The sequence below is a fragment of the Bos grunniens genome, chromosome 12, assembly GCF_055505025.1.
Source record: "Bos grunniens cultivar Pamir isolate PY7600 chromosome 12, Bosgru_T2T1.0, whole genome shotgun sequence".
Taxonomy (NCBI): Eukaryota; Metazoa; Chordata; class Mammalia; order Artiodactyla; family Bovidae; genus Bos; species Bos grunniens.
The window spans coordinates 70,145,671-70,163,013 of record NC_141176.1 but is presented as its reverse complement, the minus strand read 5'-3'; the positions used below and the strand labels follow the sequence as shown (position 1 = coordinate 70,163,013).

At 39.2% G+C, this 17,343-nt stretch overlaps 1 protein-coding gene across 1 annotated transcript in view; it reads right to left on the bottom strand.

The window, feature by feature from the left end:
* The window catches only part of LOC147361861 (ATP-binding cassette sub-family C member 4-like), a 147,275-nt gene that overhangs the window by 119,128 nt on the left and 10,804 nt on the right, over positions 1-17,343 (bottom strand). Inside the window, exon 4 of the mRNA XM_086328418.1 lies at positions 723-947. Within this exon, the coding sequence (XP_086184544.1) occupies positions 723-947 (225 nt within the window). The remainder of the gene's footprint in view (positions 1-722; positions 948-17,343) is intronic.

The window sequence follows — 17,343 nt, the reverse complement described above, 5'->3', positions numbered from 1 at the left end:
ATACTAAAAAAAAGAAAATATTGTATTAAGAAAATAACTTCAATGAATAGCAACATAAATACCCTCTAAAATTGCTAAAAACAAATTAAAATTTCAAGTTTTCTCCCAAACACTCAACCATTTTCTTTAATATTATCAAAAACAATCGTCAGAATATCATGAGTGAGTCTAATTTGGCACAGATTTCACTTATATTTTTATTTAGTAAGCACAATTATATTAAACATGACTAGATGCATCATGTAAAATATAATCATTTATTTTATTAAATTCATATTTTCCTCCTAAATTTAATGTTATAGATACAATCACTGAAGTCACTTTTAAACACAACTTTGATGTAAATGAAGGTTTAAATGAAAAACAACAAAATTTCCATGAATACCACAATAAGATTTAGGCAAGAAAACATTGAAAATCAGTTTGATAATTTTGATACCTATTTTTTAATTAGATTTCAATATAAGTTTAATGGGTATTATGCACCAGCCTATGCATAAAGTTATCAAATTCAGCCCTGGTCTGATCTCCAAACAAAACTTTTCATTATATATTGGTAAAGTTTGCTCAAACAACAACAAATTGGCTTGAAACAGATATCAAGTATCTCTGGTAAGGAGTAAATGACACCAGTTACAAAATTTTTAATCTACAGAGAACTTTCCCAAAATGCTTCTGATTCTTCAGAAGAGGTACAAACTTTTGTACCAAATGACACTTACCTTGCAGTAAATCATATGGCACACAGCTACTCTTAATCTCATTCCTATACGCTGAACGTAATAGAAGAAAAAGTGCACCAGAATTGACCAAATGACAAGGCAGACATTCATTACAGCAGTGTAGCCATAGGCTTTGAACAAAGCCCCAGAATCAGAGGGATCAAACTTTTGAAAGTAAGTAAGTAAATCCTCAAAATATGTCGGTAATAGTACTCTGAAGATTTCCTAAAAGGAAAGGAAAAGAAACCTTAATTAGAACTACAAGCCATACCAGTTTTTCTTATCACAAGCTTCACTTTTTTTAATTTAATTTTTGCTGTGGTTCAGTTGCTAAGTCATGTCCATTTCTTTGTGACCCCCATGGACTGCAGCATGCCAGGCTTCCCTGTACTTCACTGTCTCTCGGAGTTTGCTCAAACTCATGTCCATTGAGTCAGTGATGCCAATTTACTATCTCATCCTGTTGCCCCCTTCTCCTTGTGCCCTGAATCTTTCCTAGCATCAAGGTCTTTTCCAGTGAGTTGACTCTTTGCATCAGGTGGCCAAAGGATTGGAGCTTCAGCTTCAGCATCAGTCCTTCCAATAAATATTCAGGATTGATTTCCTTTAGGATTGACTGCTTTGATCTCCTTGAAGTCAAAGGGACTCTTCAGAGTCTTTTCCAGCACCACAGTTTGAAAGCATTAATTCTTCAGTGCTCAACCTTCTTTACAGTCCAATTCTCACATCTGTACATGACTACTGGAAAAACCAAAGCTTTGACTATGTGGACCTTTACTGGCACAGTAAAGTATAGTTGATTTCCAATGCTATGTAAGTTTCAGGTGTACAGCAAAGTGATTCAGTTATATGTATACATGTATCTATTCTTTTTCAGATTCTTTTCCCATATAGGCTATCACAGATTATTGAGTAGAGTTCCCTGTGCTACACAGTGCTGTCTACTCACTGTGTGATTCTTTGCAACCTTATGGACTGTAGCCTGCCAGGCTCCTCTGTTCATGGGATTCTCCAGGCAAGAATACTGGAATGGGTTGCCACTTCCCCCTCTAGAGGATCTTCCTGACCCAGGGATCAGAACCACATCTCCTGCATTAGCAGGTGGATACTTCACCACTAAACCACGTGGGAAGCCCCATGCTATACAATAGTTCCTTGTTAATTATTAGTATCAATTCTATATATAGTAGTGTGTATATATTCACCTTAGAGTCCTAATTTATTCCTCCCCCCTGCCTTTCCCCTTTGAAAACTGTGTTTGAAGTCTGTTTGGAACAACGTCCATTTGTATCATTTTTTTAGATTCCACATATAACTGATACCATATGATATTTGTCCTTCTCTATCTGACTTACTTCACTCAGTATTGTAATCTCTAAGCCCATCCGTGTGGTTGCAAATGGTATTATTTCATTCTTTTTGGTGACTGAGTAATATTTCATTGTATATACATACCACATCTTCTTTATCCATTTCTCTGTGAATAGACTTTTATATTGCTTCTAGATTGTTGTAAATAGTGAAGCAATGAACACTGAGGTGCATGTGTCTTTTCTTTTTTTTTTTTTATTTTATTTTTTAACTTTACAATATTGTATTGGTTTTGCCATATATCAACATGAATCCGCCACAGGTATACACGTGTTCCCCATCCTGAACCCTCCTCCCTCCTCCCTCCCCGTACCATCCCTCTGGGTCATCCCAGTGCACCAGCCCCAAGCATCTAGTATCATGCATCAGACTTGGACTGGCGACTCATTTCATATATGATATTATACATGTTTCAATGCCATTCTCCTAAATTAAGGTTTCCTCCAGATACATGCCCCGTAGAGGGATTGCTGGATCATGTGGTAGTTCTATTTTTTAGTTTTTTTGAGGAACCTCCATTCTCACCAACAGTGTAGGAGGTTTCCTTTCTCTCCACATCTTCTCCAGCATTTATTATTTGCAGAATTTTTGATGATGGTTATTCTGACTGGTGTCAGGTGACAACTCATAGTAGTTTGATTTGCATTTCTCTAATAATTAACAATGTTAAGCATCTTTTCATGTGCTTTTTGGCCATCTGTATGTTTTCTTTTGAGAAATGTCTATTTAGACCTTCTGCCAATTTTTTTGAGAAATGTCTATTTAGACCTTCTGCCAATTTAATCCCTTGTCAATCACTTCATTTGCAAATATTTTCTTCCATTCTGTGGGTTGTCATTTCATTAAAGGAGAAATCAACATTAGCACAAGAATAGTGGGGGACTTTAGCACTCCACTTACATCAATGGACAGATCATACAGACAGAACAATCAATAAGGAAACAGAGGCCTTAAATGTGGTAGTTCTATTTTTTAGTTTTTTTGAGGAACCTCCATTCTTACCAACAGTGTAGGAGGTTTCTTTTCAGTTTGAGGAACCTCCATTCTTACCAACAGTGTAGGAGGTTGCCAACAGTGTAGGAAACAGAGGCCTTAAATGACATATTAGACCATATGGATATAATTGATATTTATATGACATCCTATATGAATGCAGCAGAATACACATTCTCCTCAAGTGCACATGAAACATTCTCCAGGATAGCTAACATGCTGGGCCACAAAGCAACCCTCAGTAAATTTAAGAACACTTAAATCATATCAAGCATCTTATCCAACCACAACATTATGGATTACAAATCAACTACAAGGGAAAAACTGTTTAAAAAAAAAAACCAGATATGAAAGCTAAATAATATCTTACTAAGCAACCAATGCATCACTGATGAAATCAAAAAGGAAACCAAAAAATACCTAGAGACAAATGAAAACAAAATGATCCTAAACCTATGGGATGCAGCAAAAGCAGTTCTAAGAGGGAAGTTTATACTAATACAATCTTATCTCAGGAAACAAGAAAAATCTCAAATAAACAACCTAATCTTACACCTCAAGCAACTAGAGAAAGAAGTACAAAAAAAAATTCAAAGTTAGGAGATGGGGAAAAAATGATAAATATCAGTGAAGAAATGAATTAAATAGAGATAAAGAAAACAATAGAAAAGATCAATGAAACTAAAAGCTGGTTCATCAAAAATATAAGCAAAATTGATAAGCCTTTAACCAGACTTATCAAGAAAAAAAGGAAGAGGGCTCAAATCATGTTGGGGGCCAGTGTGAGGCACTCCGCCCATGGCAAAGGTCATGAGGAAGGAGGCTCGACATACGCAAAGGCGGAATCGAGCCTCAGGAGTCCCCCTGGAAATCCTTGAGCATCTACCCCCATAACCAGAGCCTGCCTACTTTACTACTTTGTGCGTTCACCTACACCTCTGACTTTACGGGGGGGCTGTCCCCCACCACCTCTTTCGGAGAAGGAGTTAACCTAGAGCTCCAGTTAATAAAAACTCCTGGGCGTGACAAGAGTGTTTTAACCTACAAACTCCTCTGAAGGTTCTCTAGCCTGCCTGACAGCCTTGTCAGGCCACATGTGATTGCTCACAGCCTCCCAACCATGAGAGGCACAAGATGCTTTAAACCTTCTAAAAACAGGTTCTTTAGAAACGTTAGAAAACCATTAGTATAAGTATAGTGGGCTGATTAGAAATTGTATTGGTGAAGGATTTTTCATTTGTTGAGCCAATGTTTGTTGCTAAATCTCCACATCCCCTGCCCTTACACACATTAATGAATATATAGAAGAAATAAGTATTAACCTTTGATATTAATCACGTTAGACCTTAGGCTAAGTAAATTTGTTCCTTAATTAAAACCCACTACACCCTCACCCTATAGGAATGTAACTTTATCTGGTACCTTCGGAAGGTGGAGTCTTTTTTAAGAATAATCACCCCTGGAGATATAAGTGTCCTGGTTGACTGACCGCTGTCACAAGGAGAGGGTCATAAATTGTCAGCAGGCCCCCTGGCCAGAAGATGATGTAACACCCCTAAGACCTCGGTATACATTTGTATGAAGCACCTGACTTTGATAAAAGTCAGGACTGCTGACCCCGCGTGACTTTTGCATAATATCTCAGTGTATAAAAGTAGACCATGGAAAATAAAGAATTGGGATCAGTTTCTCGAAATACTGGTCTCCCCATGTCGCTCTCTCAAACTCTTGCTGAGTCTCCATCTGGAGCGTGGAACCCACCAAGCTTACTAATTTTGCCTGGGCCTCTAAGATCTGACCAGGGAGGCCTCAGTGTCTCCTCTCCTTCGAGAGAACGGAAGGACGCCTGCGGCCTATGTAAGTGGTGCAAACTTCTTGTCTGGAAGTTTTATTGGTCTCCCGCATAAACCAAGCTACTCAGCCTCTTTTCTCCACTGAATTTTCCTACTGAGCTATCCTCATTCTATTACTCTTTACATCTCTAATTAATATCTAATTGAAGCTATTGTATCCTGATCCTCGCTGACGCCATCCCCACTTCAAATTCCCTGGATCAGCCAGGGCTGGACCTCAGCAAAATCAACAAAGTTAGAAATGAAAAAGGAGATGTCACAGTGGACACTAAAGAAATACAAATAAATATGAGAGACTACTACAACCAAATATATGCCAATAAAGTGGACAACCTTGAAGAAATGGACAAGTGTTTAGAAAAGTAAAACCTTCCAAGATTGAAGTTTGAACCAGGAAGAAATAGAAAATATGAACAGACTAATCATAAGTACTGAAATTGAAACTGTGAGTAAAAACCTCCCAAAAAACAAAAGTCCACGACTTGATGGCTTCACAAAGATACCACAAAAAAAGAAAATTACAAGCCAACCTCACTGATGAACATAGAAACAAAAATCCTCAACAAAATACTAGCAAATCAAATCCAACAACACATTAAAAAGATCACACACCATGATCAAGTGGGATTTATCTCAGGGAGGCAAGGACTCTTCAGTATATGCAAATCAATCAACGTGATATATTAACAAATTGAAGAATAAAAGCCATATGATCATCTCAATAGATGCAGAAAAAGCTTTAAACAAAATTCAACACCCATTTATGATAAAAACTCTGCAGAAAGTGGGCATAGAGGGAACTTACCTAAACAAAATAAAGGTCATATGCCACAAACTCATAGCTAACATATTCAATGGTGAAAAGTTGAAAGTATTTCCTCTAAGATCAGGAACAAAAAAAGGATGTCCATTCTTACCACTCTTATTCAACATAGTTTTTAAAGTCCTAGCCACAGCAATCAGAGAAGAAAAAGAAATAAATGAATCCAAGTTGGAAAAGAAGTAAAATTTTCACTGTTTGCAAATGACATGATACTATACATAGAAATTGCTAAAGCTGCTACTAGAAAACTACTAAAGCTCACCAATGAATTCAGTAAGCTTTCAAGAAACAAAATCAATACCCATAAATCTCTTGCATTTCTATACACAAACCAGCTTCACCTTTATTATTAGCATATTAAAATGGCATTTTCACAAAATGCTACACTCATGGCTAATCTAAAAGAAAAATATACGGATTCACTCTCTTCTATAAGACAAGCAGACAATAGCTTTAAACTTAAGCCAAAATTTTCCAAGGTAATAAATCCTTGGTACACTGTGTTTGGTACACTGTGGATGCTCAATAAATATTACATCCAGTGTTTTAGAACACATTTAGTAAAACACCAAGTAAGTCTTTGCCTAAGATGAATGAGGAAAAAGTGACAGAAGAAGAAGAGATTTGCTTCCATATGAACAAGCCCTGCTGGTAGCCTGACCCTGTCCTCTGTAGTCTCAACATCCCAGCCCGACAGAAAGTCAAGATGGCACATGTAGGCATGACACACTCCTGCTATCATCTTTTGCTTTAAGAGCCTTTATGAACTGACACATTGGTACAAAAACAGATCTGATCTTTCCCAGCCAGAATTCCACATGTCAGCAGATCGAGATATCAGACTTTAGCTTTTGTTGGAGTATCACAAATAAACCAGGCTTGGGAGGTTCCCAGACTCTCAGCTCCAGGTGACACTGGATCAATATATCTCTAGACCTTAGAAGCTGGGATGTTCCTTGGAGTTAAAAGTTAAACACAGCAGAAGACAAGCTAAAAATAAAACATCCATGGTTCTCCATCAGCCACACACTGCAGGTGTTGGTTTGGAAGAAATGATTTCTTCCCCAGGACAAAAATTTAAAATACTAAACCAATCAGTTGGGAGGCATTAGGGCTTAATTCCTGAGTAAGACTTACAGAAAACAATGGCCTTTCCCCAAAGAAATAGCAACACTTGCCCACCCTGCCAAATAGCCACTCCACCAAACATCCTACTACTTCCTCCCTGTAGTCGCCCCTTGAGAAAGTACCCTTTTTCCCCAGCAAGGAAAACCAAACTCTCAACACGAATTCAAGTCACAAAAAGTAAACACTTAGGCCCTCAACAGCATTTCCTCCACAGACTTGTCAAAAGACAGAATGCCAAAAGCTTGGAAATCTTTCTGGAATTCCATTTTGAGATAAAATTTTCCTTTTAAGCAATCTCCTTACTAACACAGACAAGGCAAACAACTGGCAGGCTGCTTTGATAGGTCTGTTCTGTCTCTCTGAAGTTGAGGAGCCCATGCACAAGAGAAAGGGAAAGTAGAATCCGAAACACCAAACATAAGACAAAACTAACAAGCATTTTCTGCTCAGCCAACTAGTACCCAATCAGGATATTTACAGAAAGCTATCCTCATCCCTCAGATGAGTGTAACATTGAACCCCAACACTCCTGTTTTGTTGCATGCACATGTTCACACCCTGCATCAACTGCTTTGTCTTCCAAGAAGTCACAGAAGTTTTCATCTACTATAGAGAAGTAGGGCTTCCCCAAAGGCTCAGCGTTAAAGAATCTGCCTACAATGCAGGGGATGCAGCAGGAGCTGCAGGTTCGATCCCTGGGTCAGGAAGATCCCCTGGAGAAGGAAATGGCAACCACTCCACTATTCTTGCCTAGAGAATTCCATGGACAGTAGAGCCTGGCAGGCTACAATCCATGAGGTTGCAAGAATCAGACACGACTTAGCAACTAAACAGCAACAATAGAGAAGTAAGCGAATAATGCTTAGTTGAATATGAGTAAGATGATCAAATCAGATCAAGATGCTCAGTTCTCAAAAGCATAGAGGCTCACTATTACCTTTCCAGCATGCTTCATCATTCATTCCAAGGGGCATGAAGAGCTTAAAAGAGCCCCTCATACAATAGATGGTAAAACAGACTTTTTATAGTTTACTGAGGTGGAACGGGAGGCTTGCACAGAGAAGCAAGAATGTCAAACTGGACACATACACAGTTCCAGCCCAAGTATGGCCAAGGACAGCCCAGTGCTGCAGCCTGTAAACCTGGGGTTCTCCACCAGAAGCCCAGCACTAATACCTGCCTTCCCAAACTGTCCTGAAACTTATGATTGTCTCTAGGAATCACTGTTGCCTGTTACTCAGTGCTTTGATTGAGCCTAACTTTGGTGTTAGAAGGCAATGGCACCCCACTCCAGTACTCTTGCCCGGAAAATCCCATGGATGGAGGAGCCTGGTGGGCTGCAGTCCATGGGGTCGCTAAGAGTCAGACACGACTGAGCGACTTCACTTTCACTTTTCACTTTCATGCATTGGAGAAGGAAATGGCAACCCACTCTAGTGTTCTTGCCTGGAGAATCCCAGGGAGGGGGGTTCCAGGGGGCTGCCGTCTATGGGGTCACACAGAATCGGACACAACTGAAGCGACTTAGCAGCAGTAGCAGCAGCAACATTGATGTAATTATAAAAGAAAGTAAGAGCAATATCACCCACCAAAGAGCATACCAACAGATACAACAAATTCAGCAAAAAAATAGTGCAAATAAAGGTACATCATTACTGCTTAAGTGTCAGGATTTTTATACTAAAAGATATCATTTAATAACCCAGTTGAAAAAACAGTCTCATTAAGGAGTAATGCCATTTCATGGCCCATAGCTTCAACTCCTCTATTCTTGATCCTGAACCTCAACTAGTAAGAAATACAGCAGCTGAGAAAATATTCACTATCAAACCTGAAACTAACCAAATTTAAATTTTCTGGATAAGTAGGAACAAGGACAAAAATTACCCCATAAATCCTTCACTTTTGACACCAATCTATGACCCAATGAAAATTTTTTCCACAAACCAGCTGAAAATAGTTTTATTCCTTCACAAGTATTCTTCACAACTGTAAAACCATACAAGATTTTTTTAAACAGCCCAACTTAGTTCCATAATGCTCATCATTCAAAGTTCTCTGAGAGTCTCAGAGTCTCTGAGGCAGACGTTTCTTGATGGAGTCCTTCATATTCAGCCTCCTAAAAGCATCATGTTTGACCCCATGTCTTGGTTCAGGGGAACTTCTTACACATTTGATGCTAGAACTTCTTCAGTGGGTACAATGCCTCCTCCATGTTTCCCCATGAAACATTTCTTACCCAATTCTATGATCTTTGATTTATGAGGGAAAAAAAAGAAAACACAGGATATAGAAATAAGAAATCAGGCAAAGAAAGACTGCTTGAGTCAAACATAGGCAGAAAAGAGTGAGTTTGTGGGAAAATGAATAGGCAGTTAATCTTTAGAAATGGGCAGGTGACAAGAGTAGAGTTTAGAAAGATCCAGAACTAAGGATGAAAAGCAATGAATCTGGGGAAATCATAACCATCAGGATCCTAGATATACCTTCACTCCTCTTTTACACAGTGGTCTTCATCCTGACTGCACCTTAGCATCACCTACGGGAGCAATGCAGTTAAGAGCATAAAGGACAGAGGCCCGCCTCCAGAATCTGGTTTAAGTTCAACTGGTTAGGGATGGATCCTGAAGTTCCCTCTCCATGGACAATTCTGGGTACAGGAACTAATTTGATGTAAGTATCTGGTATCCTCCTCTCCCACAATATCATGGCATTTGAGCCTGGAAAAGCTACAGACCTACTTATAAGTACCACAAAGGCTGACTGGATTGATAGGTGGGTTGATTGGTTGATTGATTGATTGGCTGTGCTTGGTCTTCATTACTGCAAATGAGCTTTCTCTAGTTGCAGCAATCAGGGGCTACTCTGTAGTTACAGTGCCCAGGCTTCTCATTGTGCTGGCTTCTCTTGTTGCCTAGCATGGGCTCTATGCACGTGGGTTTCCTTAGTTATGGCTCCCAAGCTCTAGAGCACAGGCTCAGTAGTTGTGGTGCAGTGAGGCTTAGTTGCCTTGTAGCATGTGGAATCTTTCCAGACCAGGGATAGAACCAGTGTCCCCTGCATTGGCAGGCAGATTCCTAACCACTGGAGCACCAGGGATGTCTATGACAAAGGGTTTTAATCAGAATTCAATGTGACATATCATACTTACAGAAAAGTCCTTATGACCCCAAGTCCTGAGATTCCAATGATGAAATTAAGACCTTTCTGCACATTAGGAAAAATCAAGTGTTCAGAAAGCACTACATTCACAAAATTAAAAGATAAATCCAAATGGGCTTGTTAAGTTGCCTCTAAAAGGAGAAGGAATTAGAATGGAACAAGGATATCAACCTTTAAAAAAAAAAGTATTTTCTTCTGTTGATTTAACTTTGGAAGCATGAAAACATTATACAGAATTATAAAACAACTAACTTTTCTAAAAGCAATTCCTAAAATCTCAGGGTAAAATGAAACAAAAGTAATTAAATATATACTCATCCAATTGGTTGGCAGAGCCATATTAAAAAGAACTATTCTTGATGAAAGTGAAAGAGGGGGTGAAAAAGTTGGCTTAAAGCTCAACATTCAGAAAACGAAGATCATGGCATCTGGTCCCATCACTTCATGGGAAATAGATGGGGAAACAATGGAAACAGTGTCAGACTTTATTTTGGGGGGCTCCAAAACTACTGCAGATGGTGATTGCAGCCATGAAATTAAAAGACGCTTATTCCTTGGAAGGAAAGTTATGACCAACCTAGATAGCATACTAAAAAGCAGAGACATTACTTTGCCCACAAAGGTCTGTCTAGTCAAGGCTATGGTTTTTCCAATGGTCATGTATGGATGTGAGAGTTGGACTGTGAAGAAAGCTGAGTGCCAAAGAATTGATGCTTTTGAACTGCGGTGTTGGAGAAGACTCTTGAGAGTCTCTTGGACTGCAAAGAGATCCAACCAGTCCATTCTGAAGGAAATCAGTCCTGGGTGTTCATTGGAAGGACTGATGCTAAAGCTGAAACTCCAGTACTTTGGCCACCTCATGTGAAGAGTGATGAGGTGATTCATTGGAAAAAACTCTGATGCTTGAAGGGATTGGGGACAGGAGGAAAAGGGGATGACAGAGGATGTCATCACCAACTCGATGGACGTGAGTTTGAGTAGACTCCGGGAGTTGGTGATGGACAGGGAGGCCTGGAGTGCTGCAATTCATGGGGTTGCAAAGAGTCGGACACGACTGAGCGACTGAACTGAACTGAAAACAAAATAACTTGAAAATGTACCCTCTTGTGATATATCTACTTAAAGAGAATATGAACTGCAAAAAATTCTAAAACTGTTCTGAGAAGTCACATTATGGGTGATAGTGTTCATATCATAAGGTAAAACACTTGAATATAATTATATTGTTATCATTGAAAACTGGGATTAGATATGGGACAACAGAGAATAGATGACAGGAAAAAAGAGATATATTATAGATTTAAGAGAAATGAGATGAAGAAAAAACACTAATGTCCTGAATCTGATTTGAATTGGAAATACTCATGTAGACTCATGACTTGTTTACCTTAAAAAAAAATGTATTCTACAGCTTTCCTGGTGGTCTAGTGGTTAGGAATTCAACTGCCAAATGCAGGGGACTCTGGTTCTGTTTCTGACCCGGAAGATTCCATATGCCAGAGTGTAACTAAGCCCATGTGCCACAACTACTGAAGCCTGAGTGCCCTAGAGCCTGTATTCTGCAAAAAGAGAAGCCACCACAATGAGAAGCCACCCACCACAATTAGAGAGTATCCCCCATTCGCAGCAACCAGAGAAAAGCCCACACAGCAACAAAGACCCAGTACAACCAAAAATAAAATATAAACCAAATAAAAAAACTGTTAAATGTATTCTCTCTTTGTCCAATCAAAAAGCTGAGAAGCAATAACCAACTAAGCAGCAAGGAGCAACTCTAGTGCTCAGACTATAAACTTTAGATACCATTTCCTACCAAAAGGAGCCAGAGTTGCTTGAAGAAATGCTGATACCAGGGCTGGAGGAAAAGCTGTACAAGATGAACTAGAAATATCTTGTCACACCAGAAAGCAGAAAAGGCTAGCTAAGCCTACTAGAATATGTACAAAAGACTTAGGACCCAACCTGAATAGATTCCCACTGGCCAAAGATGGCCAAAGGTTGGCAGAAGCATAACAACTGTAATCATCATAACAACTGAAGCACATCAGAAATGCTTAAATACTCTGGGGCTTCACAAAACAAACAAAATAAATAACAACAACAACAAAATTCATTAGCCCCAGAGGAGAAGCAACTCACTATTTTGAAAACTAGTTTTTAAAAAGTAAAAACAAGCAGTTCAAGATGGCAGAGTAGAAGGACATGCACTCATCTCCCCCTGCAAGAGCACCAAAACTGCAACTAACTGCTGAACAACTATTGAGAGGAGGATGCTGGAACATACCAAAAAAAAGATACCCTACATCCAAAGACAAAGAAGACACAGCAAGACAGTGGGAGGGGCACAATCATGATGAAATCAAATTCCATACCCATTGGGTGGGTGACCCACAAGCTAAAGAACAATAAAACCAAAGAAGTTCTCCCACTGTTGTAAAGGTTCTGAATCCCATACCAGGCTTCCAAGCCTGGAGATCTGACAAAGGAACTGGGACTCTCCAGGGAATCTGACCTTGAAGGCCAGTGGAATTTCAGACTTCCATAAGACTGGGGGAAACAGAGACTTCAGTCATAGACGGCACAAACAAAATCTCATGCACACCAAGACCCAAAGGAAAGGAAAAGGGACCCCACAAGATACTGAACCAGGACTACCTGCTAGCATTGGAAGGTCTCCTGTAAAGGCATGGGTTGGCAGGGGTTCACCACAGGGTCAGGGGCACTGGAAGCAGCAGTCCAGGAAGGTCCCCCTTGATGTAATCCCTCTAGGAGGTCACCATTAACCCTACCATAGACCCCACAGACCTCAGAGCTGGGTCACCTCAGGCCAAACAACTACCAGGGAGGGAGTGCAACCCCATCTTCATCAGATAATTGGATTGAAACTTTACTGAGCAAGGCCCTGCCCACCAGAGCAGGACCCAGTTTTTCCCACCACCAGTCCTTCCCATCAGGAGGCTTACACAAGCCTCTCTGCCTCCTCCATCAAACAAAAGACAGAAGAGGCAGAAGAACTATAGTCCTACAGCAGCTAAAACAAGAGCCATATTACAAAATATCAATCAAGATGAAAAAGGAGAAAATTATGTCCCAGGTGAAGGGACAAGATAAAACCCCAGAAAAACAACTAAATGAAGTGGAGCTAGGCAACCTTCCAGAAAAAAAGAATTCAGAATAATGATAGTGAAGATGATCCAGGATCTTGGGAAAATAATGGAGAAGAAGCAATAAATGCTTATCAAAGACTTAGAAGAACTAAACAAACAGAGATGAATAATACACTAGAAGGAATTAATAGCAGAATAACTGAGACAAAAGAATGAATAAATGACCTGGAGGACAGAAAGAATGAAAAGAAATGAAGACAAAGAGACCTCTGGGACAGCATTAAGCATGTGAACATTTGCATTATAGGGGATGCAGAAGGAGAAAAGAGAAAGTAAGCACATGAGAAAATACTTGAAGAGATAATAGCTGAAAACGTCCTTAACATGGGAAAGGAAATAGTCAACCAAGTTGAGGAAGCATAGAGAGTCCAATTAGTATAAACCCAAGGAGGAGCACAGAGAAGGCAATGGCACCCCACTCCAGTACTCTTGCCTGGAAAATCCCATGGACAGAGGAGCCTGGTAGGCTGCAGTCCATGGGGTCGCTAAGAGTCGGACACAACTGAGTGACTTCACTTTCACTTTTATGCATTGGAGAAGGCAATGGCAACCCCATTCCAGTGTTCTTGCCTGGAGAATCCCAGGGACGGGGGAACCTGGTGGGCTGCCGTCTATGGGGTCACAAAGAGTCAGAAACGACTGAAGTGACTTAGCAGTAGCAGCAAGGAAGAGCACACCAAGAAACATAGTAATCAAACTGACAAAAATTAAAGACAAAGATAAAATACTAAATATTAAAAGCACCAAGAAAAAAACAACAAATACAAGGAAACTCCCATTAGGCAATCCCTGATTCTCAACAGAAACTCTACAAGCCAGAAGGAAATGGCACAATATATTTAAAGTGCTCAAAGGGAAGAACCTACAACCAAGAATACTCTACCCAGCAAGACTCTCCTTCAGATTTGATGGAGAAATCAAAAGCTTTTCAGATAAGCAAAAGTTAAGAGAATTCAGCACCACCAAACCACCTTTACAACAAATACTAAAGGAACTTCTCTAGCCAGGAAACACAAGAGAAGGAAAAGACCTACAGAAAATAAACAAAAAATTAAGAAAACAATAATAGGATCAAATGCACCAACCAAAAGACACAGACTAGCTGAGTGGATGAAAATATATGCATATGTGCACTTTCAATTACCACATCACTCCCTGACCCCTCAAATTATATGTAATTATTTTATATTGCTAATACTTTGGCCACCTCATGCAAAGAGTTGACTCATTGGAAAAGACCCTGATGCTGGGAGAGATTGGGGGCAGGAGGAGAAGGGGACGACAGAGGATGAGATAGCTGGATGGCATCACCAACTCAATGGACATGAGTTTGAGTGAACTCTGGGAGTTGGTGATGGACAGGGAGGCCTGGCATTCTGCGATTCATGGGGTCGCAAAGAGTCGGACATGACTGAGCAACTGAACTGAACTGAACTGAATAGACTTCTCTGGTGGTTCAGACAGTAAAGAATCTGCCTGTGGGAGACCCAAGTTTGATCCCTGGATGGGGAAGATCCCCTGGAGAAGGGAATGAAAACCCACTCCAGTATTCTTGCTTGGAGAATCCCACAGACAGAGGAGTCTGGTGGGCTACAGTCCATAGGGTCACAAAGAGTCAGACATGACTGAGCAACTAACACTTTCACGTCTTTCTTTCATTTTATATTGTTAGGTTAATTATGGTTTGCGATTGTAATTATATTTTCTTTTTTATCTGGCTACTGATTGTGAAAACTGATAAACATGTTTTGCTATTGTGATTATGTAGCTAGTACTCAATGTCATTTTGTCGTGATTGGTCAACAGAAAAATAATACTCTATATCATGAAAACTGCAATTTAATAGAAAAACTTGTTACCACTTTTTTAAAATCCAGATGCATATCAGAATTATCTTTGAATTTTTCAAAAAATACAAATGTATAGGTATTGCTTTTTTTTCTCCAGAGCTTTAGATATATCTCTAACGAGCAGCCATGTTTAAAAATAACTGGACTATATGATGATCTTTTACTTTTATCTAATTTGTTTCACTTTTTCTTTTTCATATTCAGTGCTCCAATTTTATGTAGTTTGTATTTTCCAATTTCTCCATCTCTTCTTTTGTTTTCGATGTTCTTCCTCAAGCCTTTATCAAGTGCAGTAGGAAAGCTTTTATATACATAAATAATATGTATAATATATATATTTTAGAAAACATGAACTTTCGCCTAGCTAAAAATTTTATGACATTTTGATTCTACTTGTTTGACTTAGTATGGATAGAATGCTAGATTTCTAATTAAAAATAAATAAATACTTGAAAAGCAACAAAGGTTTACTGTATAGCATAGGGAGCTATAATCAATATCTTATATAACCTATAATAGAAAATAATTTCAAAAATAACATATGCATATATGTATAATTGAAGTATTCCCTTGTGGCCCAGATGGTAAAGAATCTGCCTGCGATGTGGGAGACCTGGGTTCAATCCCTGCATTGGGAAGATCCTCTGGAGAAGGGAATGGTAACCCACTCCAGTATTCTTGCCTAGAGAATGCCATGGACAGAGGAGCCTGGCAGGTTACAGCCCATGGGGTCACAACAAGTTGGACAGGACTGAGTGACTAACACTACTATATATAATTGAATCACTTTGCTGTGCATCTGAAAGATTGTAAGTCAACTACAGTACAACAAAGCACATATATTGAGAAAAAAAAGTAAAAAAGAGACTTCACTGGTGGTCCAGTGGTTAAGACTCCACACTTTCAATGCAGAGAACATGGGTCTGATCCCTGGTAGGGAACAAAGATTCCACGTGTCACTTGGCTTGGCAAAAATAATAAAGGGGAAAAAATGTTTTAAATTAAAAAAAATAAGAATTTTCCCTGCCATTCCTATACATACTATAGCTCAGAGTAACCAAAGAGTTAACAATGACAAAGTGGCTCTTTATTTTAGCTAATAAATGAAAAAGGTAAAAATTAGAATTAGAACGTCAACATTTTGTAATTCCTAATGAGTTAATGAAACTTGAGTAATGATCATAAATAGTTCCTAACATCTCACACACACACAAAGAGAAGACTTTATCTACTGTATAAGGGAGGTGCACAACCCTACCAGCCTACCTCCTATAATAGAGGAGGGGCAGGGAAATCCTGAATGAGTCAGATCAGCTTCTAACCACTAACTTAAGGTGCCAGAAAGTGAAAGTGTTAGTCGCTCAATCATGTTCAACTCATGTTCATGTGACCCCCATGGACTGTAGGCTGTCAGAGGAACATGTTAAATGACACAGGGAGAGAAGCAATCAGCCAAATCCAGACTGTGGGAATCTCTCCAGGACAAACAACTTGGTTTCTTCCATTTAAATAATAATAATAATAAGTAAAATAAATAGCTGAGAGGAAAGAGACAAGAGGTGGAGGGGAATAGAAAGTAATCCATGCAACCTCTGTCAACCAAACGCACCTTTTTTGATTCTGCTTCAGACTACAAGGCAGGGGGAAATAGGACAACCGTGTGCAATGGCTCGATATTGATGATATTAAAGTTAATATTTAGGCATAATAATGGAAATAGAATTATATAAAGGGACAATTCTACATCTTTTAAAGATACAGACTAAAATATTTACAGAATAAAAATGATGTGATATCTAGGTACTGCTTCAAAATAATTTGGGGAAGTGAGAGTAGAGGTTCAGATGATTCAAGACTGCTCATCAGTTGGGAACTATTGAAGGTGACTTAGGATGACATAGAGACTTATTTTCCCTCTACCCTCTGAGTTCTTAGCTAACACTCCCTGTAATAAAAGACAGAATAACAGAGAAAAAGAAACAGAACTTTATTAATATGCAGACCTCCTATATACCTGGGAGATACTCAGGAAAACTGAGTAACTCCTGGCTCAATTCACTACCTTTTTTTTTTTTTTAATTCACTACCTTAAATAACATCTTGAGCTCAAGAAAAACAGAAAAGTGAGGTATTACTTATGAGAGATTAACAGGAAAAGCAACAGGGTGGGACTGGGTGTGTCGTGCAGATTTAAGGCTTCTGGAAAACTTCTCCATTGATAGGATTCTTATGTGATTTAGAGCCATCTTTCTGGTACAAAGAGGGAGACACCCT